This window comes from Oncorhynchus masou, chromosome 5, assembly GCF_036934945.1.
Source record: "Oncorhynchus masou masou isolate Uvic2021 chromosome 5, UVic_Omas_1.1, whole genome shotgun sequence".
NCBI classification, from domain to species: Eukaryota; Metazoa; Chordata; class Actinopteri; order Salmoniformes; family Salmonidae; genus Oncorhynchus; species Oncorhynchus masou.
Genome location: NC_088216.1, coordinates 90941881 through 90969192, shown reverse-complemented (window position 1 = coordinate 90969192; position 27312 = coordinate 90941881). Strand labels below are relative to the sequence as shown.

General features: G+C 47.1%; 1 protein-coding gene across 1 annotated transcript; it reads right to left on the bottom strand.

Annotated features, from left to right (window-relative positions):
- Positions 1–1979: 1979 nt before the first annotated feature.
- LOC135540437 (inositol-pentakisphosphate 2-kinase-like) lies at positions 1980–27312 on the bottom strand. Its single transcript, XM_064967063.1, has 14 exons — positions 27074–27312; positions 26631–26690; positions 25919–26014; positions 24296–24362; positions 23473–23597; positions 17447–17536; positions 16665–16723; positions 10212–10284; positions 9461–9589; positions 7519–7669; positions 5778–5913; positions 4095–4197; positions 3761–3840; positions 1980–3522 (listed from the first exon to the last, which is right to left on the bottom strand). The coding sequence occupies exons 1-14, from the start codon at positions 27152–27154 to the stop codon at positions 3270–3272; spliced, it is 1503 nt and encodes a 500-aa protein (XP_064823135.1). The 5' UTR covers positions 27155–27312; the 3' UTR covers positions 1980–3269.

The following is a 27312-nucleotide window of genomic DNA, read 5'->3' as shown; positions in this document are numbered from 1 at the left end:
CCCTCTATGTGGCTGATGACTGCAGGAGCAGGACAAGACCCCCTCTATGTGGCTGATGACTGCAGGAGCAGGACAAGACCCCCTCTATGTGGCTGATGACTGACATAAGGTCATGTAGGTGATAGGCTTATATGATTATGATGGTCGTAATGCTTCATGCCAGAGTCATAAAGAGACATAATACTTCATGATAGTGTGATACAGTATATTTTCTACAAGTTATTTAACATTTAAAAAAACAAAATGACTAAAGACTTCATTACAACAAAGGACTTAAGAAACAAACGTTGAACCGAAAGGAAACTTCTTGGCAGGGAACAAGTTAATAAATGTTGGTTGGGACACTTGTGTCATTACCAGCCATAAACTAACACAATGTCACATGTGAACATATACATCTGAGTGATGTGACAACAGTTATGAGATGGTTATGACAGTGTCATAACATGCTGTGACGCTGGGTGTCGAGTGCTACCGAAATATCTGTTAATGTCACATGTACACATTTATATGCATGTCAATATCGCATTAGTACGATATCTAAAAAAATAAATAATTTAAATAGAAAATGCTAAACAGCAATGTCCTATCTATTTTAAAATAGTTCTCTTTCTTTGTATTTATACTGTACACACGCACACACACACACACACACACACGTTATATCTTAGGTTTCAAAGTGCGCATCCAAAATGGCACCCTATTCCCTAGATAAGGCACAACAGCATCAAAAAGCAGAGCACTATGTAGGGAATAGGGTTCCATTTCAGATCCACATGCTGGTCAATCCAGTCATTCTGACAAAGTTACTAATCAGATCAGTGGTTTGCTTCTCCATCCGCCTGTTCCAATGTTCCTGGATCTGTCTTGAAACGGTCCGTCTCGTGCTCTACGGGCCTTGGCCACTAGTGACCTGTAGTGAATAGGGGGCCATTGAAGTAGTGACCTGTAGTGAATATGACGACCATGACCCAGAGACCCCTGCCCAGTCAAACCCATGACCCAGAGACCCCCGCAAACCCATGAACCAGAGACCCCCGCAAACCCATGACCCAGAGACACCCATGACCGAGACACCCATGACCCAGGGACCCCCGCCCAGGCAGACCCATGACCCAGAGACCCCCACCCTGGCAAACCCATGACCCAGAGAGACCCCATGACCCAGAGACCCCATGACCCAGGGAAACCCCATGACCCAGGGAAACCCCATGACCCAGGGAAACCCCATGACCCAGGGAAACCCCATGACCCAGGGAAACCCCATGACCCAGAGAACCCCGCCCAGGCAAACCCATGACCCAGAGACCCCCGCCCGGGCAAACCCATGACCCAGAGACCCCCGCCCGGGCAAACCCATGACCCAGAGGCCCCCGCAAACCCATGACCCAGAGGCCCCCGCAAACCCATGACCCAGAGGGCAAACCCATGACCCAGAGGGCAAACCCATGACCCAGAGGCCCCCGCAAACCCATGACCCAGAGGCCCCCGCAAACCCATGACCCAGAACCCCCCGGACAAACCCATGACCCAGTGGCCCCCGCAAACCCATGACCCAGAGGCCCCCGCAAACCCATGACCCAGAGGCCCCCGCAAACCCATGACCCAGAGGCCCCCGCAAACCCATGACCCAGAGGCCCCCGCAAACCCATGACCCAGAGGCCCCCGCAAAACCATGACCCAGAGACCCAGGCAAACCCATGACCCAGAGACCCCCGCCCAGGCAAACCCATGATCCAGAGACCCCCGCCCAGGCAAACCCATGACCCAGGCAAACCCATGACCCAGGGAAACCCGCCCGGGCAAACCCATGACCCATGACCCAGGGACCCCTGCCCGGGCAAACCCATTACCCAGGCAAACCCATTACCCAGGCAAACCCATAATATATCCCATTTAGCAGACGCTTTTGTCCAAAGCGACTTACAAGTCGGCTGGGGCCACTGACCCAGGCATATGGGTGGCCCCAGGCAAACCCACGACGCTTGGCGTTGCAAGCGCCATGCTCTACCGACTGAGCCACACAGGAGTGTATTCTGACAAAGTTACTAATCAGATCCCATGACCCAGAGGCCCCCATGACCCAGGGAAACCCATGACCCAGGCAAACCCATGACCCAGGCAAACCCATGACCCAGAGGCCCCCGCAAACCCATGACCCAGAGGCCCCCATGACCCAGGCAAACCCATGACCCAGGCAAACCCATGACCCAGGGACCCCCGCCCAGGCAAACCCAAGACCCAGGGACCCCCGACCAGGCAAACACATGACCCAGGCAAACACAAGACCCAGGCAAACACAAGACCCAGGCAAACACAAGACCCAGGCAAACACAAGACCCAGGCAAACACAAGACCCAGGCAAACACAAGACCCAGGCAAACACAAGACCCAGGCAAACACAAGACCCAGGCAAACACAAGACCCAGGCAAACCCATGACCCAGGGACCCCCCTGACCCAGGGACCCCCCTGACCCAGGGACCCCCCTGACCCAGGGACCCCCCTGACCCAGGGACCCCCCTGACCCAGGCAAACCCCTGACCCAGGCAAACCCCTGACCCAGGCAAACCCCTGACCCAGGCAAACCCCTGACCGAGGCAAACCCATGACCCAGGGACCCCCGCCCAGGCAAACCCATGACCCAGGGACCCCCGCCCAGGCAAACCCATGACCCAGGGACCCCCTCCCAGGCAAACCGGCGACATAAAGGACCCCCATCATATGTTAGCAAAAACATTGAAAAGTCACGTCTTGTATCATCACGTAAATAATAAATAGCAAGCAGAAGTAAAAATCAACATTTTAAAATGAATAGATTTGGTAGACCATTCAAAATAATCAAACTATCTACATTTAATTGCAAGAGGACGTGTAAACTAACAGTCTATTGACTTTAGTCGTCAGATTCACAGGAACAGCTAGCATACTAACTGTTCCTGTAACGCTAGTTAGCACTGACTTGTGAAACGACCTCTGACCTCCTTCATACTGGCAGCAGAGACAAACATGGTATCCGGGATGGTATTCTGTTGCAGCTAGCGGTAGCGGCATTTTTTACCAGGTCTAGAAAACCAAAAACATGTGCCATACTATGTTTCGTTTTTAAAGAGAAAACACAAAATCTAAAATAAGGATAAGTTTCTCAGTTCATTCAAATCATTATTTCAGTTCCACAGCAGCGGTTGGTCTGGGGGTACGAGGTGGGGGTTAGGGTCTGGGTACAGGGGAACAGCCAGACAGCACAAGGCCAGGCAGCGGAGGGAGTTGCTATACAGGATGGAACACCAGAGTACAATCCTCTCCGTCTCTGTCCAGGAACAGGCTCTGATTGGCCAGTTCCTCCAGGTTGTCTAGTTCCTGGTTGTTGGGCTGTGTCCTCCTCAGGTAGTGGTTGACTATCTTGGAGTCTAGTCTGCTCTGGTGAGAGATGCTCTCATAGGGTTTAGGGTCCAGGTCTAGGATGGACACGGAGCATGTGAAGCGAGGCTTCGTAGTCTGGATCTCCAGGCTCTGGTCCAACCTACACGGACGAAACATAGCGGAAAGCTTAAAATTTGTAAAGTATAATTTTAACTTTAAAAAGTAGACAGACACTAACAACAAGCACAAGGTCAGCTAGAGAGCAGTGCCCCAAGAGCACATTTGTACACTTTAAAAAGCATGGTTGGACAATACTATATATATATATATATATGTATAAAGGTGTCTGGGTGTGTGTGCAGGGTGTTGTTCCAGCCCAGCAGTAAGAGTTCTCTCACCCGTCGTCTTCCCCACAGGTTGCTATGGCGACCATGATGGAGCAGTCCTTGGCTGTCATGGCAACTCTGTACTGGTGGACCTGATGGGAAGCAGTCATATTACACAACATGATATTACATTAAACTGCCTGTATCATATTGTACACAGACATTTCATAGGAAAAATGTATTAAAATATAATTGCATCTAAACGGAAAACACTAATCACAAAAGGCCCCTCATCAATTCGACTGATATTTATTAAACAGTATTCTGTAAAGAACCAAGACTGTTTTCTTCAATACTGTCGGTTTACATCGTTACGTCACATTGGTCAGGAAGGAGAGATTCTCACCTTCCCTACAGCGAATTCTAGGGAGCCATCGTCTTCAGCGGGACAGTTCTGGACCTTCTCCAGGAAGCTGGCATTGTACGGCCCGTCCATCTGAAGCCTGCATCTGGAGGAGAGAGGGTCAGTCCCTGTCCGTAAAGGTCCACTCTGTGATATTCAGAGTCCCCGTCCGTAAAGGTCCACTCTGTGATATTCAGAGTCCCCGTCCGTAAAGGTCCACTCTGTGATATTCAGAGTCCCCGTCCGTAAAGGTCCACTCTGTGATATTATAAAGGTCACTCTGTGATATTCAGAGTCCCCGTCCGTAAAGGTCCACTCTGTGATATTCAGAGTCCCCGTCCGTAAAGGTCCACTCTGTGATATTTGCATCAGCTTTTGATCATTTAAATGAATGATCCATATATTGGACATGTGTCAGTCACAGCTATTAAGAAACACCAATCAGATCACAATTCCTGTACAGACTACCAGAAACACCAATCAGATCACGATTCCTGTACAGACTACCAGAAACACCAATCAGACCATGTGTAAGCCTACATGACTGATTTGCAGGGTTATAGAGCACACGTTATCTAATTACAAAAAAAAACAATTTACAAGGGAAATAAATAGTTGGGAAGAAACGATCTGATGACTTGGATGACTTCAGACAGGGTGTTGGTAAAATGCATGACGACACCTTTGTTCTGAATGACATTCAATTCAGCACTGAACAAAGGTGAACATTCAAGTAGGGCTGGGCAATATATCAAATTCAATTGTTTCAAAATTAGTTTTAGCATGATATTCACCTCTTCCTCTCTGTCTACACACAACAGAGCTTATTTAAAGACATTATTAATAGCCCACTATTTTATTAAAATAGACTTCCAGGCCATATGGACCAGCCCTAGCTAAGAACGTAGCACCAGAGTTTAATAAAATAGACTTCCAGGCCATATGGACCAGCCCTAGCTAAGAACGTAGCACCAGAGTTTAATAAAATAGACTTCCAGGCCATATGGACCAGCCCTAGCTAAGAACGTAGCACCAGAGTTTAATAAAATAGACTTCCAGGCCATATGGACCAGCCCTAGCTAAGAACGTAGCACCAGAGTCTAATAAAATAGACTTCCAGGCCATATGTACCAGCCCTAGCTAAGAACGTAGCACCAGAGTTTAATAAAATAGACTTCCAGGCCATATGGACCAGCCCTAGCTAAGAACGTAGCACCAGAGTTTAATAAAATAGACTTCCAGGCCATATGGACCAGCCCTAGCTAAGAACGTAGCACCAGAATGAGTCACAATCAGAGACCACTATGATGACACACCAAATGGGTCTGACGGATCCTTATTGTCATCTAACGCCCTATAAAAGTGGAAAGTCACCTAAAAGTAACTGAAAGTAATCCGATTACATTACTGAGTTGGTGTTATCCAAAATGAGGTTACTGATTACAATTTTATTACCATAACTAGGTAACTAACGTACTACATTTAGAAAGTAACCTCCACTGGTGATTCGACCGCGTGCACACGTCACCTAGCGGTCTATGTATGTTAGTACACGCCAAACTATTAGACAAATTCACACAGTACAAAAACCATCCAACACTATAGTTACGGTACACTCAATATGGCCGCCGGTCCATGATGGAACAGAGAGTTGAATCAAGTCATTCATCTGGTTCAGGTTCTCACCTCTCTTTGGGGAACATTTGTAGATGCTGTTCCACTCGTTTAAGAAGGGGGCTCAAACCCTCAATATCTAAATTATCCAACATCTGAGTCCCCAAGATTTTGTCCAAGACACAATCTTTGGGTAGGCAGTGGTTACCTGAAAAATAAAAATAAAAATGGATTAGACTCAAAACGATACTCAGTGACCAGTTAATAATAAATGATCTAGTACTGAGTCAGACCCCTTTACGCTTCCTCAACAGCCTGAATTATCCTGCGCATGGAAACATTGCTCAATTGGTATCAAGGGACCTAACGTGCCAGGAAAACATTCCCCATTACACCACCAGCCTGTACCGTTGACACCAGGCAGGACGAGGCCATGGACGGGCTTCATACCGTTTACTCCAAATCCTGACTCTGCAATCAGAATGACGTAATAGGAAGCTGGATTTGATGGACCAGGCAATGTTTCTCCACTCCTCATTTGTCCAGTGTTGTTGTCCACTGGATCACACATATCTTACCTCTAGGCTTTTCTATTTTCACATCCGGGTGAAAAGTGTGCCCAGAGTAAACTGCCTGCTACTCAGGCCCAGAAGCTAGGATATGCATATAATTGGTCGACTTGGATAGAAAACACTCTAAAGTTTCTAAAACTGTTTGAATGATGTCTGAGTATAACAGAACTGATTTGGCAGGTCGAGACCCCGAGCACGATCCATCCAGGGTACTTTTTTTTTTTTTTTAGGTCGATCTGTTTTCCATTGGTTTCTATGGTAAGCCCGTTTTAAAAGAAAATTGCTTGCAATTCCTATAGCTTCCACTAGATGTCAACAGTCTAGAAATTGGTTGATGTTTTTCTTTAGAGAAATTAGGTAGTACGGCTGTCCAGAAGCAGGGTCCAGTCAGGGCTCTAATGTTTAGATGAGCACAACCTGGAACGCTCTCATTGTTTTCTTCCGGTATTGAACACAGTTTATCCCGTCTTAAATTTTATCGATTATTTACATAAAAAAAATACCTAAAGTTGTATTAGGAAAGTTGTTTGAAATGTTTGGATCAAGATTACAGGTATTATTATTTTGTAGTCATGTTGCGCGAGTTGGAACCAGTGTTTTTTTAAAATCAAATTCCCCAAATAAATGGACATTTCGGAGATATAACGACTGAATTTATCGAACAAAAAGGAACGTTTGTGATGTTTCTGGGACATATTGGAGTGCCAACAGAAGAAGATCTTCAAAGGTAAGGCATGAAATATATCTTTATTTCTGAGTTTTGTGTCGCTCCTGGCGGGTTGAAATATCATTGTCATGTGTTTATTTGATGGGCTGCTGTCCTCAAATAATAGTATGATGTGCTTTCACCGTAAAGCCTTTTTGAAATCTGACACCGTGGCTGGATTAACAAGAAGTTCAGATTCAATCTGGTGTGGGGGTGTGGTTTGGTGTGGGGGTGTGGTTTGGTGTGGGGGTGTGGTTTGGTGTGGGGGTGTGGTTTGGTGTGGGGGTGTGGTTTGCACTTGTGATTGTATGAAAGTTAAATATTTGTTATATTTCTTTTTGAATTTAGCACTCTGCCATTTCCCGGATGTTGTCAAATCGAGCAACGGGATTTGATCCACTTAAGAGTTAAAACGGGCCATTCGTTGACATCCCCCATTCACGCCCTGATGAAGGCATCTGTGAAGTCATTAGAAGCACTGCAGTAAAGCTGGTCCCAGAGCAGCCTAGAGCAAAGTCTCCCTGCCAAGTCTCACCGTTGCGTAGCAGGTCCCGGTGCAGCAGGCTGGCCTCACACGTCACTCTGCCCTCAGACAGGTGTGTCTTTCTGAGCTGCCCGGAGCGAGGACAGTCCCAGGAGCTCAACAGGGCGCTCACGATCACCTGAATCAACTCATTCAGAACCACCTGGGGTAGAAACAAAAGTTTAAGGTAAAGAAGACATATTAGATATATTACACAAATATCCTGTATTGTCTTTTGACAGAGTAAATATAAATATACATATAAATATACAGTATATAAATACAGAATATAAATATACAGTATATAAATATACTGAACAATATAAAAACGCAACATGAGCTAAAGTAAAAAGATCCCAGGAATGTTCCATACACACAATGAACATATCTAGCAAAATGTTGTGACCAAATGTGTTTACGTCCCTGTTAGTGAGCATTTCTCCTTTCCACCCGACAGGTGTGGCATATCAGCAAGCTGATTAAACAGTATAATCATTACACAGGTGCACCTTGTGCTGGGGACAATAAAAGGCCATTTAAAAAAGGTGCAATTTTGTCACAGATGTCTCAATGCATTTGGCATGCTGACCAAGAATGTCCACCAGAGCTGTTGCCAGATAATTGAATGTGAATTTCTATACCAATCCAGGCTGTATCACATCCGGCCGTGATTGGGCGACGCACAATTGACCAAGCATTGTCCGGGTTTGGCCAGAGAAGTCCGTTATCGTAAATAACAATGTTCTTAACTGACTTGCCTAGTTAAATAAAAAGATAAAATAAAAAAATAGAGAATTTGGCAGTACATCCAACCGTCTTAGGGAAGCTTATCTGTGTGCTCGTTGTCCTCACCAGGGTCTTGACCTGACTGCAGTTCAGCATCGTAACCGACTTCAGTGGGAAAATGCTCACCTTCGATGGCCACTGGCACGCTGGAGAAGTGTGCTCTTCACGGATGAATCCCGGTTTCAACCGAACTGGACAGATGGCAAACAGCGTGTGTGGTGTTGTGTGGGTGAGCAGTTTGCTCTATTGTGATTAGAGAGCCCCATGGTGGGGTTATTGGTATGGGAAGGCATGAGCTACGGACAACGAACACAATTTAATTTTATCGATGGCATTTTGAATGCACAGATCTTGAGCCCCATTGTCGTGCCATTCATCCGCCACCATCACCTCATGTTTCAGCATGATAATGCACGGCCCATGTCACAAGGATCTAGACACAATTCCTGAAAGCTGAAAATGTCCCAGTTCTTCCATGGCCTGCATATCCACCAGACATGTCACCCATTGAGCATGTTTGGGATGCTCTGGACGACGTGTATGACAGCGTGTTCCAGTTCCCGCTAGTATCCAGCAACTTCGCACAGCCATTGAAGAGGAGTGGGACAACATTCTACAGAATCACCAGCCTGATCAACTCTATGTGAAGGAGATGTGTCGTGCTGCATGAGGCAAATGGTGTTCACACCAGATACTGACTGGTTTTCTGATCCAACCCTGTTCGTGGAGAGCTACCATCCTGTAGGTGAAGGAGATGTGTCTTTTTTTTAAAGGGATCTGTGACCAACAGATGCATATCTGTATTCCAGTCATATGAAATCCATAGATTAGGGCCGAATGAATTACACTGATTTCCCTATGAATTGTAAACTCAGTAAAATATTTGTAATTGTTGCACGTTGCATTTCTATTTTTGTTCAGTGTTAATAAACCATGTGCAGGGCAAGTGGGAAAACGACAGGAGTGTTTCACCCATAATAACAAGGGCTGGACAAAGTATCCAACACAGAAACATTTTTACATCAGTTCACCAATTTTCAACGCTCCCAAATATGACCAAAAATCCTGCTTGTAACCAGAAACCCTCACCCGCAAAGTAACCCACAGCAACCAACATAAAAAAGGAAAGTGAAACACTAATATGCGGATGTCCCGTTTGGATACCAACTTTACTAGACTGCTGCCTGTTGAGAAGGCTGCCACTAGGGAGGAAGTATGGCCGTAGATGCTGAGCCAATTCATCCAGGTCCTGCAACACGTCAGCATCATCATTACAGCTGTAGATACACTCTCCACCCTGGATAGACAGAGTAAGGACAGATGTAAAAATAAATGAAGAAGGGCACTGTAACTGATGTGTCAAGCCAAAAGGGAAATGCCAGGGACCAAACGATATCACAATACTTAAGATGCAGATACTATATGTATTGGGATTTTGTGGATTGGATTTTCCAAACATATGGCTCACCATATGTCTGCTGCAGAGTGACAAGCGAGAGCCATGAGAAAACACATTTTGATCAGTCATGGAAATGGAAATAAAATAAGTGCTGAAAACATGTTGGCTCACTACTTAAAAAAGACGGAGAACAAGCTATGACGGAAAAATACTGGAGTTTTGGTGCAACCAACAACAGCAAAAATATTATTGATAAAAACAGTGTGATATATCGTCAACAATAATATCCCGATATGCAACTATCGATTTCTCCACCCTCACTACAAGCCAATCAGTGCCCCCCCCCAGGTCTGCAGGGGCTATACTAAATAACAGAAATGAAGCTACATCTTGGTTACCTAGACTGGGGCACAGGATAAATCACATTTTACTGGTCACGGTTAGCAGATATTATTGCGAGTGTAGCGAAAAGCTTGTTGGCATTCGGATAACAGCTGACCTGGTGAAAGCTCTGACATACCTTGAAAATGTTGAAGTTATTCTGTGGTTCCTCTATCAAGTGCTTGATGGCGAGGGACATTCTCTGTTTGTTCCTGGGCAGAGAGATTCAGGGTGAGTATTCATGCATCTTTATTGCTGTGGAATCAAACACCAACGGGATGTATTGAAGAGCACCAGGCTCTACTCTGAACAGGGATTGAAATATACAATAAACGAGGCAAGTCAAAAAAAAAAGAAAAAAAGGTCAGAACCAGAATATAGATTACAGTTGTCCGATTGGACATGTACAAAACCATATATATTTCTTTATATAGTCACAAAATCAAACTGTTATATTTACACAAAGCAAGAGAACAATGGAGACAGAGCTAACACAGTCTCAGCAAAGTGGTGCAAAATATCAGCTTAGAAAATATAGCTTCTCGAATGTTGGATGATCTGGGTCAATAGCTGAAAGATATTTTCTAGAGGACACTGCAGGATCTGTCTGGTCTATTAAACCCCTCAGTGGATATGACCTGGTCTATTAAACCACTCACACTCAAGACTACTATACATCTCTATAGTACCAGATAGACCTAGACTACTACACATCTCTAGGGACAGTGATAACTGGGGGGGGGGGGGGGGTACTGTTACTCACCCTGAGAACAGGTCCAAGGGACAGTGATAACTGAGAACAGGTCCAAGGGGGGGGGGTACTGTTACTCACCCTGAGAACAGGTCCAAGGGACAGTGATAACTGGGGGGGGGGGGGGGGTACTGTTACTCACCCTGAGAACAGGTCCAAGGGACAGTGATAACTGGGGGGGGGGGGGGGTACTGTTACTCACCCTGAGAGAACAGGTCCAAGGGACAGTGATAACTGGGGGGGGGGGGGTACTGTTACTCACCCTGAGAACAGGTCCAAGGGACAGTGATAACTGGGGGGGGGGGGGGGGTACTGTTACTCACCCTGAGAACAGGTCCAAGGGACAGTGATAACTGGGGGGGGGGGGTACTGTTACTCACCCTGAGAACAGGTCCAAGGGACAGTGATAACTGGGGGGGGGGGTACTGTTACTCACCCTGAGAACAGGTCCAAGGGACAGTGATAACTGGGGGGGGGGGGGGGTACTGTTACTCACCCTGAGAACAGGTCCAAGGGACAGTGATAACTGGGGGGGGGGGGGGTACTGTTACTCACCCTGAGAACAGGTCCAAGGGACAGTGATAACTGGGGGGGGGGGGGGGGTACTGTTACTCACCCTGAGAACAGGTCCAAGGGACAGTGATAACTGGGGGGGGGGGGGGTACTGTTACTCACCCTGAGAGAACAGGTCACCCCAAGGGACAGTGATAACTGGGGGGGGGGTACTGTTACTCACCCTGAGAACAGGTCCAAGGGACAGTGATAACTGAGAACAGGTCCAAGGGGGGGGGGGTACTGTTACTCACCCTGAGAACAGGTCCAAGGGACAGTGATAACTGAGAACAGGTCCAAGGGACAGTGATAACTGGGGGGGAGGTACTGTTACTCACCCTCCAAGGGAGAACAGGTCCAAGGGACAGTGATAACTGGGGGGGGGGGGGGGGTACTGTTACTCACCCTGAGAACAGGTCCAAGGGACAGTGATAACTGGGGGGGGGGGTACTGTTACTCACCCTGAGAACAGGTCCAAGGGACAGTGATAACTGGGGGGGGGGGGGGTACTGTTACTCACCCTGAGAACAGGTCCAAGGGACAGTGATAACTGGGGGGGGGTACTGTTACTCACCCTGAGAACAGGTCCAAGGGACAGTGATAACTGGGGGGGGGGGGGGGGGGTACTGTTACTCACCCTGAGAACAGGTCCAAGGGACAGTGATAACTGGGGGGGGGGGGGGGTACTGTTACTCACCCTGAGAACAGGTCCAAGGGACAGTGATAACTGGGGGGGGGGGTACTGTTACTCACCCTGAGAACAGGTCCAAGGGACAGTGATAACTGGGGGGGGGGTACTGTTACTCACCCTGAGAACAGGTCCAAGGGACAGTGATAACTGGGGGGGGGGGGGGTACTGTTACTCACCCTGAGAACAGGTCCAAGGGACAGTGATAACTCCAAGGGGGGGGGGTACTGTTACTCACCCTGAGAACAGGTCCAAGGGACAGTGATAACTGGGGGGGGGGGTACTGTTACTCACCCTGAGAACAGGTCCAAGGGACAGTGATAACTGGGGGGGGGGGGTACTGTTACTCACCCTGAGAACAGGTCCAAGGGACAGTGATAACTGGGGGGGGGTACTGTTACTCACCCTGAGAACAGGTCCAAGGGACAGTGATAACTGGGGGGGGGGGTACTGTTACTCACCCTGAGAACAGGTCCAAGGGACAGTGATAACTGGGGGGGGGGGGGGTACTGTTACTCACCCTGAGAACAGGTCCAAGGGACAGTGATAACTGGGGGGGGGGGGGGTACTGTTACTCACCCTGAGAACAGGTCCAAGGGACAGTGATAACTGGAGAACAGGTCCAAGGGGGGGGGGGTACTGTTACTCACCCTTCCAAGGGACAGTGATAACACCCTGAGAACAGGTCCAAGGGACAGTGATAACTGGGGGGGGGGGGGGTACTGTTACTCACCCTGAGAACAGGTCCAAGGGACAGTGATAACTGGGGGGGGGGGGTACTGTTACTCACCCTGAGAACAGGTCCAAGGGACAGTGATAACTGGGGGGGGGGGGGGTACTGTTACTCACCCTGAGAACAGGTCCAAGGGACAGTGATAACTGGGGGGGGGTACTGTTACTCACCCTGAGAACAGGTCCAAGGGACAGTGATAACTGGGGGGGGGGTACTGTTACTCACCCTGAGAACAGGTCCAAGGGACAGTGATAACTGGGGGGGGGGGTACTGTTACTCACCCTGAGAACAGGTCCAAGGGACAGTGATAACTGGGGGGGGGGGGGGGGGTACTGTTACTCACCCTGAGAACAGGTCCAAGGGACAGTGATAACTGGGGGGGGGGGTACTGTTACTCACCCTGAGAACAGGTCCAAGGGACAGTGATAACTGGGGGGGGGGGTACTGTTACTCACCCTGAGAACAGGTCCAAGGGACAGTGATAACTGGGGGGGGGGGTACTGTTACTCACCCTGAGAACAGGTCCAAGGGACAGTGATAACTGGGGGGGGGGGTACTGTTACTCACCCTGAGAACAGGTCCAAGGGACAGTGATAACTGGGGGGGGGGGGGGGGTACTGTTACTCACCCTGAGAACAGGTCCAAGGGACAGTGATAACTGGGGGGGGGTACTGTTACTCACCCTGAGAACAGGTCCAAGGGACAGTGATAACTGGGGGGGGGTACTGTTACTCACCCTGAGAACAGGTCCAAGGGACAGTGATAACTGAGAACAGGGGGGGGGGGGGGTACTGTTACTCACCCTGAGAACAGGTCCAAGGGACAGTGATAACTGGGGGGGGGGGGGTACTGTTACTCACCCTGAGAACAGGTCCAAGGGACAGTGATAACTGGGGGGGGTACTGTTACTCACCCTGAGAACAGGTCCAAGGGACAGTGATAACTGGGGGGGTACTGTTACTCACCCTGAGAACAGGGGGGGGATAACTGTTACTCACCCTGAGAACAGGTCCAAGGGACAGTGATAACTGGGGGGGGGGTACTGTTACTCACCCTGAGAACAGGTCCAAGGGACAGTGATAACTGGGGGGGGGGGGTACTGTTACTCACCCTGAGAACAGGTCCAAGGGACAGTGATAACTGGGGGTACTGTTACTCACCCTGAGAACAGGTCCAAGGGACAGTGATAACTGGGGGGGAACAGGTACTGTTACTCACCCTGAGAACAGGTCCAAGGGACAGTGATAACTGGGGGGGGGTACTGTTACTCACCCTGAGAACAGGTCCAAGGGACAGTGATAACTGGGGGGGGGGTACTGTTACTCACCCTGAGAACAGGTCCAAGGGACAGTGATAACTGGGGGGGGGTACTGTTACTCACCCTGAGAACAGGTCCAAGGGACAGTGATAACTGGGGGGGGGGGTACTGTTACTCACCCTGAGAACAGGTCCAAGGGACAGTGATAACTGGGGGGGGGGTACTGTTACTCACCCTGAGAACAGGTCCAAGGGACAGTGATAACTGGGGGGGGGGGGGGGGGGTACTGTTACTCACCCTGAGAACAGGTCCAAGGGACAGTGATAACAGGTCCAAGGGACAGTGGGGGGGGGTACTGTTACTCACCCTGAGAACAGGTCCAAGGGACAGTGATAACTGGGTACTGTTACTCACCCTGAGGGGGGGGGTCCAAGGGACTGTTACTCACCCTGAGAACAGGTCCAAGGGACAGTGATAACTGGGGGGGGGTACTGTTACTCACCCTGAGAACAGGTCCAAGGGACAGTGATAACTGGGGGGGGGGGGGGGGGGGGGGGGTACTGTTACTCACCCTGAGAACAGGTCCAAGGGACAGTGATAACTGGGGGGGGGGGGTACTGTTACTCACCCTGAGAACAGGTCCAAGGGACAGTGATAACTGGGGGGGGGGGGGGTACTGTTACTCACCCTGAGAACAGGTCCAAGGGACAGTGATAACTACTGTTACTCACCCTGAGAACAGGTCCAAGGGACAGTGATAACTGGGGGGGGTACTGTTACTCACCCTGAGAACAGGTCCAAGGGGGTACTGTTACTCACCCTGAGAACAGGTCCAAGGGACAGTGATAACTGGGGGGGGGGGGGGTACTGTTACTCACCCTGAGAACAGGTCCAAGGGACAGTGATAACTGGGGGGGGGGGGGGGGGTACTGTTACTCACCCTGAGAACAGGTCCAAGGGACAGTGATAACTGGGGGGGGGGGGTACTGGAGGGGTCCAAGGGACAGTGATAACTACTCACCCTGAGAACAGGTCCAAGGGACAGTGATAACTGGGGGGGGGGTACTGTTACTCACCCTGAGAACAGGTCCAAGGGACAGTGATAACTGGGGGGGGGGGTACTGTTACTCACCCTGAGAACAGGTCCAAGGGACAGTGATAACTGGGGGGGGGGTTACTCACCCTGAGAACAGGGGGGGTAACTGTTACTCACCCTGAGAACAGGTCCATGGGACAGTGATAACTGGGGGGGGGGTACTGTTACTCACCCTGAGAACAGGTCCATGGGACAGTGATAACTGGGGAGGGGGGTACTGTTACTCACCCTGAGAACAGGTCCAAGGGACAGTGATAACTGGGGGGGGGGGGTACTGTTACTCACCCTGAGAACAGGTCCAAGGGACAGTGATAACTGGGGGGGGGTACTGTTACTCACCCTGAGAACAGGTCCAAGGGACAGTGATAACTGGGGGGGGGGGGGGGGGGTACTGTTACTCACCCTGAGAACAGGTCCATGGGACAGTGATAACTGGGGGGGGGGGGGTACTGTTACTCACCCTGAGAACAGGTCCAAGGGACAGTGATAACTCCAAGGGACAGTGGGGGGGGGGGTACTGTTACTCACCCTGAGAACAGGTCCAAGGGACAGTGATAACTGGGGGGGGGTACTGTTACTCACCCTGAGAACAGGTCCAAGGGACAGTGATAACTGGGGGGGGGGGGTACTGTTACTCACCCTGAGAACAGGTCCAAGGGACAGTGATAACTGGGGGGGGGGGGGGGTACTGTTACTCACCCTGAGAACAGGTCCAAGGGACAGTGATAACTGGGGGGGGGGGGGGGTACTGTTACTCACCCTGAGAACAGGTCCAAGGGACAGTGATAACTGGGGGGGGGGGGGGGGGGGTACTGTTACTCACCCTGAGAACAGGTCCAAGGGACAGTGATAACTAACTGGGGGGGGGGGGTACTGTTACTCACCCTGAGAACAGGTCCAAGGGACAGTGATAACTGGGGGGGGGTACTGTTACTCACCCTGAGAACAGGTCCAAGGGACAGTGATAACTGGGGGGGGGGGGGGTACTGTTACTCACCCTGAGAACAGGTCCAAGGGACAGTGATAACTGGGGGGGGGTACTGTTACTCACCCTGAGAACAGGTCCAAGGGACAGTGATAACTGGGGGGGGGGGGGTACTGTTACTCACCCTGAGAACAGGTCCAAGGGACAGTGATAACTGGGGGGGGGGGGTACTGTTACTCACCCTGAGAACAGGTCCAAGGGACAGTGATAACTGGGGGGGGGGGGGGGGTACTGTTACTCACCCTGAGAACAGGTCCAAGGGACAGTGATAACTGGGGGGGGGGGGGGTACTGTTACTCACCCTGAGAACAGGTCCAAGGGACAGTGATAACTGGGGGGGGGGGGTACTGTTACTCACCCTGAGAACAGGTCCAAGGGACAGTGATAACTGGGGGGGGGGGGGGTACTGTTACTCACCCTGAGAACAGGTCCAAGGGACAGTGATAACTGGGGGGGGGGTACTGTTACTCACCCTGAGAACAGGTCCAGGGGACAGTGATAACTGGGGGGGGGGGGTACTGTTACTCACCCTGAGAACAGGTCCAAGGGACAGTACTGGCTCAGCCGTTTCCACTTCCCATTGGCTAACTGTTTATTTAGAGAGAAGAACACAACAGTCAGTCAATCTGTCTCCATCAGGTGCAATTCTACAATCCCACCACCAGGGGGCAGATACCGATTACACCAGAACAGCCAACTTTCACAACAAATGCCTACTCGAATATTTCAAACCCATTTCTATTGTTTGGTGTCGTCAAAACAAGCAGTAACATTAAACATATGCAAATTAGTACATTTTATTTGTCACAGACATGTTTAGCAGATGTTATTGTGGGTGTAGAGAAATGCTTGTGTTCCAAGCTCCAACAGTGCAGTAATATCTAACAATTCACAACAATACACACAAATCTAAATGTATAACTATTAGTGGATGAGAATACAGTAGAATGCAGTCATATGAGATGAGTGGCATTATTTGACTAGTTAGTAAATACAGTGGAATACAGTATATACATATGAGATGAGTCAAGCAGTATGTAAACATTATTAAAAAGTTGACTAGTTAGTAAATACATATGAGATAGAATATGCAAAGTTTTATACTAGTTAGTAAATATAGAGATGTATATACATATGAGATGAGTAAAGCAGCATGTAAACATTAGTGACCAGTGATTCCATGTGGTTCTATATAGATTCTCTTGTTCTATTCATTATTAAAATGTACATGTCATTTCTACTGATGAAGAACCCTCAACCAGTAGTACAACAGGTTCTACCAGTGTCATTTCCAAAACAATATCAGCTCACCTTGAAATGTTGATGCATACAAAACCGGCACACCTTCCTCTTGATGTCTTTCGTAATGTGTCTCGAGGCTGGTAGAAATCCACATTTGGGCTGTAAAACACAAGACAAGAATGAATAAACAAAAGTGAGTCAATGGTGGCTGGTGGATGAGTTGATTTGATTAATCGTTATCCAACCAAAACGTCTCTTTTCAAGCTCAACACAATCATCCATTTCTTATAATGACTTCCAAACCCAGACTCACCGTTCCCTTGTAGCATGTTCTCAGTAACCCCGGGCCTTACCTATTCATTATACTAGGAATATCATCAGGTATTTGTCTTTGAAATACTCTGTCAAGTTCGTTTATCCAGGAAATGTCAATTGATTTGAGAACCAGTTCTGTGTTGACTCGCTGATCAGTAAAATCCTACTTTTAAAATGACTGTTGTTAAGGACATTTTCCGTCAGCCATTGTGTGGCTATGAGGTGAGGACAGCTGGTCATTCATAACAGAAATAAAATAGGGGCGTTCCTCTGATCATTCTCATGTTAACAACAAACCACCTCATCTACAGACCTTAGTATCCCTATACAGAGGAGAGACCTCACCTGTAGACATTAATATATCATAGGACAGACACCTCACCCAACATACAGAGCCTTATACCTTAAAGTAAATCAGACCGCTTGACGTTTCACATTTTGTTAAGCTACATAGGGTCGTTGTCCTGTTGGAAGGTGAACCTTCACCCCAGTTGGAGGTCCTGAGTGCTCTGGAGCAGGTTCTCATCAAGGATCTCTCTGTACTTGGCTCCAATCTTTCCCCTCGATCCTGACTAGCCTCCCAGTCGCTGAACAACATCCACACAGCGTGACGCTGCCAACACCATAAGGATGGTGCCAGGTTTCCTCCAGATGTGACCCTGCCAACACCATAAGGATGGTGCCAGGTTTCCTCCAGATGTGACGCTGCCAACACCATAAGGATGGTGCCAGGTTTCCTCATAAGGATGGTGCCAGGTTTCCTCCAGGTGTGACGCTGCCAACACCCAACACCATAAGGATGGTGCCAGGTTTCCTCCAGATGTGACGCTGCCAACACCATAAGGATGGTGCCAGGTTTCCTCCAGATGTGACGCTGCCAACACCATAAGGATGGTGCCAGGTTTCCTCCAGGTGTGACGCTGCCAACACCATAAGGATGGTGTTTCCTCCAGGTTTCACCATAAGGATGGTCCAGGTTTCCTCCAGGTGTGACGCTGCCAACACCATAAGGATGGTGCCAGGTTTCCTCCAGATGCCAACACCATAAGGATGGTGCCAGGCTCCAGATGTGACGCTGCCAACACCATAAGGATGGTGCCAGGTTTCCTCCAGATGTGACGCTGCCAACACCATAAGGATGGTGCCAGGTTTCCTTTCGCTGCCAACACCATAAGGATGGTGCCAGGTTTCCTCCAGATGTGACGCTGCCAACACCATAAGGATGGTGCCAGGTTTCCTCCAGATGTGACGCTGCCAACACCATAAGGATGGTGCCAGGTTTCCTCCAGATGTGACGCTGCCAACACCATAAGGATGGTGCCAGGTTTCCTCCAGATGTGACGCTGCCAACACCATAAGGATGGTGCCAGGTTTCCTCCAGATGTGACGATGGTGCTTTCCTCCAGAGGCCAGGTTTCCTCCAGATGTGACGCTGCCAACACAAAGGATGGTGCCAGGTTTCCTCCAGATGTGACGCTGCCAACACCATAAGGATGGTGCCAGGTTTCCTCCAGATGTGACGCTTGGCTTTCAGGACAAAGAGTTCATATGGAAAACTCCAAGCGGGCGGTCATGTGCATTTTACTTAAGAGTTGCTTGTGTCTGGCCACTCTAGCAAAAATGCCGAATTGCTCATTAGAAGAAATCATTTACATTTACATTTAAGTCATTTAGCAGACGCTCTTATCCAGAGCGACTTACAAATTGGTGAATTCACCTTCTGACATCCAGTGGAACAGCCACTTTACAATAGTGCATCTAAGTCATTAAGGGGGGGGTGAGAAGAAGAAGAAGAAATAATTGACTTGCCTACTTAAAAGGTTAAATTAAACATGTAAAACATTGGTGGTGTTGCAGAGATGGTTGTCCTTTTGGAAGGTTCTCCCATCTCCACAGAGGAACTCTGGAGCTCTGTCAGTGTCCATCGGGTTCTTGGTCACCTCCCTGACCAAGGCCCTTCTGCCCCCGATTGCTCAGTTTGGCCTGGTGGCCAGCTCTAGGAAGAGTCTTGGTGGTTTTAAACTTTCTCCATTTAAGAATAATGGAGGCCTCTGTGTTCTTGGGGACCTTCAATGCTGCAGAAGGATTTTGGTACCCTTCCCCAGATCTGTGCCTCGACACAATCCTGTCTCAGCACTCTACAGACAATTCCTTCAACCTCATGGCTTGGTTTTTTCCTCTGACATGCACTGTCAACTGTGGGACCTTATATAGACAGGTGTGTGCCTTTCCAAATCATGTCCAATCAATTGAATTTACCACAGGTGGACTCCAATCACGTTGAAACAACAAGGATGATCAATAGAAACAGGAGGCACCTGAGCTCAATTTAGAGTCTCATAGCAAAGGGTCTGAATACTTATGCAAATAAGGTAATTCTGTTTTTAATCAATTTGCAAAACTTTCCCAATGTCATTATTTTTTTAAATTTTATTTAACCTTTATTTAACCAGGGAAGTCAGTTATGAACAAATTCTTATTTTCAATGATGGCCTAGGAACAGTGGGTTAACTGCCTGTTCAGGGGCAGAACGACAGATTTGTACCTTGTCAGCTCGGGGGTTTGAACTTGCAACCCATTGTGTGTAGAGTTTTCTTAATATAACAAAATGTGGAAAAAATCAAGGGGCACAGAATAAGCTTGAGGAAAAACAAAAGAAATGGAGGAACTTATTAAAGAATGTGTAAAATAAAGTGAACTGGATGGAAGATGGGGGGGGGGGGGGAATGCATCAAATTATTTTCCAATCGTCAACAGAAATTCTACACAAAAAAAACATTGTATTGAAACTTGTTACAAATGGAGTCACGCATGATTCACACAATGATATTTTGAACGAGGGAGTACTTTAAGCATTCCTTTTCATTTCAGTCTCCAACTCCACTAACAGAAGCAAATTGTATGGATTTCATTTCTCAGAACAAGAATAGACTGACGAGTTTCAGAAGAAAGTTTTGTTTCTGGCCATTGAGTCTGTCATCGAACCCACAAATGCTGATGCTCCAGATACTCAACTAGTCTAAAGAAGGCCAGTTTTATTGCTTCTTTAATCAGGACAACAGTTTTCAGCTGTTCTAACATAATTGCGAAAGGGTTTTCTAATGATCAATTAGCCTTTTTAAAATGATAAACTAGGATTAGCTAACAATGTGCCATTGGAACACAGGAGTGATGGTTGCTGATAATGGGCCTCTAGATATTCCATTAAAAATCAGCCTTTACAACATTTACAATGTCTACACTGTATTTCTGATCAATTTAATGTTATTTTAAAATGGACAAATAGTGATTTTTCAATAAATAAGGACATTTCTAAGTGACCCCAAACTTTTGAACGGTGGTGTACCAATTTCATCTAAGGACCAAAAAAACTGACAGCTGTGCCATATAAATTACTAAATAGTTGGGAAGAGGCTGATGTACCGATTCCATGGGACGACACCGGATTCAAAACGTTTTATTTAAATTACTATTCAATATTCTTGCAACCAATGTAATGTTATATAAAATGGAGGACACAATCTTCCCAGCTCTGCAGATATTGCTGCGAAGAGACAGTCATTAGATAATTTATTACGGTATTGTCCATATGTAGCTTGTTTATGGTCACAGGTCCAGGAATGGCAGAAGAATTGCAACATTTACCTGGAGCTAACTCTGTAGATAGCAATACTATGTGATTTGAAAAGTTATAGTCAATTGATCAATAATATAAGAATTATTTTAGCAAAAAATATTATTTAATATATAATCTGTAGAAGCTATGAGAATAGAAAGGTTCAGTACTTTTGTGAAGCATCACAGCACAGTTGAGAGAGAGACGGGAGGGGTTGAATGGAGCTGAAGGGACTGGATGGTGTTGAGAGAGAGGGGTTGAATGGAGCTGAAGGAGCTGAAGGACTGGATGGTGTTGAGAGAGAGGGGTTGAATGGAGCTGAAGGGAGGGGTTGAATGGAGCTGAAGGGACTGGATGGTGTTGAGAGAGGGTTGAATGGAGCTGAAGGGACTGGATGGTGTTGAATGGAGCTGAAGGGACTGGATGGTGTTGAGAGATAAAGACGGGAGGGGTTGAATGGAGCTGAAGGGACTGGATGGTGTTGAGAGAGATGGGAGGGGTTGAATGGAGCTGAAGGGACTGGATGGTGTTGAGAGAGATGGAGCTGAAGGGACTGGATGGTGGAGAGAGAGGTTGAATGGAGCTGAAGGGACTGGATGGTGTTGAGAGAGACGGGAGGGGTTGAATGGAGCTGAAGGGACTGGATGGTGTTGAGAGATGGAGCTGAAGGGACTGGATGGTGTTGAGGAGGGTTGAATGGAGCTGAAGGGACTGGATGGTGTTGAATGGAGCTGAAGGAGATGGTGTTGAGAGGGGTTGAATGGAGCTGAAGGGACTGGATGGTGTTGAGAGAGAGAGGTTGAATGGAGCTGAAGGGACTGGATGGTGTTGAGAGAGAGAGACGGGAGGGGTTGAATGGAGCTGAAGGGACTGGATGGTGTTGAGAGAGAGAGACGGGAGGGGTTGAATGGAGCTGAAGGGACTGGATGGTGTTGAGAGAGAGAGGTTGAATGGAGCTGAAGGGACTGGATGGTGTTGGTTGAATGGAGCTGAAGGGACTGGATGGTGTTGAGAGAGAGGGGTTGAATGGAGCTGAAGGGACTGGATGGTGTTGAGAGAGAGGGGTTGAATGGAGCTGAAGGGACTGGATGGTGTTGAGAGAGAGGGGTTGAATGGAGCTGAAGGGACTGGATGGTGTTGAGAGATAGATGGGAGGGGTTGAATGGAGCTGAAGGGACTGGATGGTGTTGAGAGAGATGGGAGGGGTTGAATGGAGCTGAAGGGACTGGATGGTGTTGAGAGAGAGATGGGAGGTGTTGAATGGAGCTGAAGGGTGGGACAAATAAGAAATGTAAAACATACAGATCTGTAAAATGTATATAGTTTCAGCAATTGTGAAATAGCAGTTAAAAATAGAAATCAAACTGTATGGACATCAGAAATAGAGGAATGACTAAAAACAAAATATAACTACTGTAAAACAGGTGGTGTCTGTAAAATGTGTATAAACTGAAGGTAGAAGCCTAAGTGTTATCATGTATTAGTTCACTCCAATTGGGGGAAGGGTGGTAGGGTTTGGGGAATAATACAGGTATATTCATTTATTTAAAGTTTATATTCACACACACCAAAACTATATCGGGGATTGGAAATGATGCAGACAATTACATTGATAGAAGCTACATTCGAGCCACAATATTAAAGCTGATCACCCCCTGAAAAACAAGAGGTAAAGGGGTTGGAATACTTTGCGAATGGTTGTGTTTGATAGAGATAGTTACAACACTGTGTAATATATATAAATATATACACACAATGACATTTGAAACGTCTTTATTCTTTTGGAACTTCTGTGAGTTTCACTTCTGAGTATTATCAACTTCACCTTGTTTTGGCAACGCTATCATGTTTCCCATGCCAATACAGCCACCTGGGTTGAATTGATACACAGTTTACACCGACTCATTCCAGGGGTTTTCTTTATTTGTACTATTTTCTAAATTGTAGAATAAATAGTGAAGACATGAGAACTATGTAAGTGTTAAACAAATCAAAATCTATTTTATATTTGAGATTTTTCAAAAGTGCCACCCTTTGCCTTTATATGACAGCTTTGCACACTCTGGGCATTTTCTCAACCAGCTTCACCTGGAATGCTTTTCCGAGAGTCTTGAAGTAGAGGACCTGTACCTAACGCTCTAGACAGAGAGGACTGATACGGTACCTTAATCTCTATACAGAGAGGAGGTCTGTGTTCTCTGCAGCAGCAGCAGGAGGAGAGCTGGGTGAGGTTAGGCAGACACAAGGCACATCCACTCAGCGTATCCATCACTTTGTCACAGCGAGACTCTGCCATGATATGGAACACACAGATGGGTTGTTATAACACAGTCATTACACACGGGCTATGTACAATCAGAGACATTAGGGGCGGGTTTACCAGACTCCCATTTAGCCTGGCTGTGGACAATTTTTTTTTAACTCAATGGAGAATGTCATTTCCTCCTCCCTGTGTTGTGGATTATGTCATTTCCTCCTCCCTGTGTTGTGGATTATGTCATTTCCTCCTCCCTGTGTTGTGGATTATGTCATTTCCTCCTCCCTGTGTTGTGGATTATGTCATTTCCTCCTCCCTGTGTTGTGGATTATGTCATTTCCTCCTCCCTGTGTTGTGGATTATGTCATTTCCTCCTCCCTGTGTTGTGGATTAAGTCTGCGTCCCAAATAGCACCTTATTTCCTTCATAGTACACTGCTCTTGATTGAATGAGCCAGAGGGAAGGACTGCCTCCTTTGCGACTGTAGAACATAGAGCTGAAACCTCTACATTATAGACATACGCAGTCATCAACTGAAAAACATTCTACAGTCGCAAAGGAGGCAGTCCTTCCCTCTGGCTCATTCAATCAAGAGCAGTGTACTATGAAGGAAATAAGGTGCTATTTGGGACGCAGACTGTTTCCACAACACAGTGGAGGAGGAAATTACATTTCATGATAACACCCGGAATATGTCAAACCCTGATAATCAAGTAAAGAAAACCAGTACCTGGCCTTTCCTGCTGGACCTTCAATGACAGCTGGCGGACAAAGTCTAATGGGAGCTTCACAGCCTCCTGCAACATGATGGAATAACTGATTCATTCATCTATATCATGAATCTATATCAGGGAAATTAAGAACGGACTATAACCTCAAGTTTAAACTATTTGACTGCCATATGAAACTAAGTACTTCAATTTCAACAAACAGCTACCGCGCTAACGGCGTGACACCGCTACCGCACTAATGGTAGGGTAGCCTAGTGGTTAGTGTTGGACTTGTAACCAAAAGGTACAAATCTGTCCTTCTGCCCCTGAACAGGCAGTTAACCCACTGTTCCTTGGCCATCATAGCAAATAATGCTAACGGCATGGCATGACACCGCTACCATGCTAATGGCATGGCATGACACCGCTACCATGCTAATGGAATGGCATGACACCGCTACCATGCTAATGGAATGGCATGACACCGCTACCATGCTAATGGAATGGCATGACACCGCTACCATGCTAATGGAATGGCATGACACCGCTACCATGCTAATGGGCTGACATGACACCGCTACCATGCTAATGGAATGTCATGACACCGCTACCATGCTAATGGAATGTCATGACACCGCTACCATGCTAATGGAATGACACCGCTACCATGCTAATGGGATGACACCGCTACCATGCTAATGGGATGACACCGCTACCATGCTAATGGGATGACACCGCTACCATGCTAATGGGATTACATGACACCGCTACCATGCTAATGGGATTACATGACACCGCTACCATGCTAATGGAATTACATGACACCGCTACCATGCTAATGGGATTACATGACACCGCTACCATGCTAATGGGATTACATGACACCGCTACCATGCTAATGGGATTACATGACACCGCTACCATGCTAATGGGATTACATGACACCACTACCATGCTAATGGAATGACACCGCTACCATGCTAATGGAATGACACCGCTACCATGCTAATGGGTTTACATGACACCACTACCATGCTAATGGGTTTACATGACACCGCTACCATGCTAATGGGATTACATGACACCGCTACCATGCTAATGGGATTACATGACACCGCTACCATGCTAATGGAATGACACCGCTACCATGCTAATGGGTTTACATGACACCGCTACCATGCTAATGGAATGACACCGCTACCATGCTAATGGGTTTATGCTAATGGGATACATACATGACACCGCTACCATGCTAATGGAATGACACCGCTACCATGCTAATGGGATTACATGACACCGCTACCATGCTAATGGGATTACATGACACCGCTAATATGCTAATTGGATTACATGACACCACTACCATGCTAATGGGTTTACATGACACCGCTACCATGCTAATGGAATGACACCGCTACCATGCTAATGGGTTTACATGACACCGCTACCATGCTAATGGAATGACACCGCTACCATGCTAATGGGATTACATGACACCGCTACCATGCTAATGGGATTACATGACACCGCTAATATGCTAATTGGATTACATGACACCACTAATATGCTAATTGGATTACATGAGTCTGTTAACAAGTGGGGGAAAAGGCAACATGCTGTTTGCAACAATATGGTTATCTTACTCCATTGTGGACGAATTTCTCCCCCAGCAGTGGCTTCATGACATTTTGACTATAGTCAACTATGTTCTGTATGTGGCGGAAAGCTTGATCTGTTGTCTGGAAGAGAAGAAACAGACCGTCAAGAGGAATTAGGTTGATGTGACATCCCGAGTGTGTTCATTTTTTTATGGATGATGCATACATGTGTTTGCGGCTTCGCTTGCTTGGATGATACAAGCAGTCAATGAAAGCCTTAACCTCCAAGTTGGATCTTTGGGCCTTGTTAAGATAAATATCTTGGATCAGCTTCCCTTTCCCCATTTGAGGATGAAATGTAAAACTGACCCAGGATCAGCATCTAGGGCCAACTTCACCCTAGCCTGGCTCCCACCAGTGCTGATTTCCAAAACCCAAATGTATATCAAATTCCTTAGGAAATTATCACAAGGAGTTTATTCATTTATTTATCCAACCTTTAACGAGAAAAATCAGTTAAGAACCAATTATTTTCACCCTGGCCAAACCCGGACAACACTGGGCCAATTGTGCGTGTCTTAGACCACTGCGCCACTCGGGAGCCCAATTGAGTTGTTGATTAACCATAAACACACTAAACGTTTCCCAGAATAAACAAGTCCAAGACATATGGTAGTACATTTGTTACCACGCAAGTTACGGTTGGAATGTGTATGAACTAACAAGGCTGCATACTAATGGGACAACTTTTACTAACCTTAGGTGAGTTTTCAGCATCTTCTGTAGAATACTTCAGTAGCCTAAGGACTCTGGCGTGCTGGATAGGAAAGAGAGAGTTGTTAGATACAACAACATTGTGAATCTTATTTATAAATACGGTGGAGTAAAAATGTATTTGCTGAAACCCACTTGATAACTCAGCAAGGTTAGATAGATAACTAGCTCGTTTGACTTCCAAGGCATCAAAGACATGCAGCTAAGTTGAGTTAACTGGCTAGCTTGTCAGCTAAGTTAGCAACTGGTGTGGAAAAGTACAAGAATTAGATGACTTCTAGGGAAACTATCTTGTAGCAAATAAAGCAAACAATATTTAACTTTCCACTGTTAGACATGGAAGGCGCCGGACAACTTGGCCAGCTAGCTATTAGCTAAAAGCTTACTAATGTTAGCTGCATATGCTACTGTTGCTAACTAGCTCACCTGAACATGAGAAACCACTAGGCTTTTGTTGCCCTCGCCGTGGTATTTCCAGTCGTTCTCGTCCATTTTATCCAGTTCCATAACACAACTGTGCGATGTACTAAAATGTATCTCTGTATAAACTCCAATAACTTTCCAAGGCCAACACACAAGTTCCGATGCTGTAACAATTACTTCAGCTACTGACACCAAGACAGTGACACCACAGATGGTTAATTACTTTACAAAAAAAAAAAAGA

Coding starts and splice junctions, on each gene's coding strand:
- LOC135540437 (XM_064967063.1), bottom strand. CDS start 27,154: ATGGAACTGGATAAAATGGACGAGAACGACTGGAAATACCACGGCGAG. Junction 26,015..26,630: donor ATGCTGAAAACTCACCTAAG/GTTAGTAAAAGT, acceptor CTTCTCTTCCAG/ACAACAGATCAAGCTTTCCG. Junction 10,285..16,664: donor CCCTTGGACCTGTTCTCAGG/GTGAGTAACAGT, acceptor CTCTCTGCCCAG/GAACAAACAGAGAATGTCCC.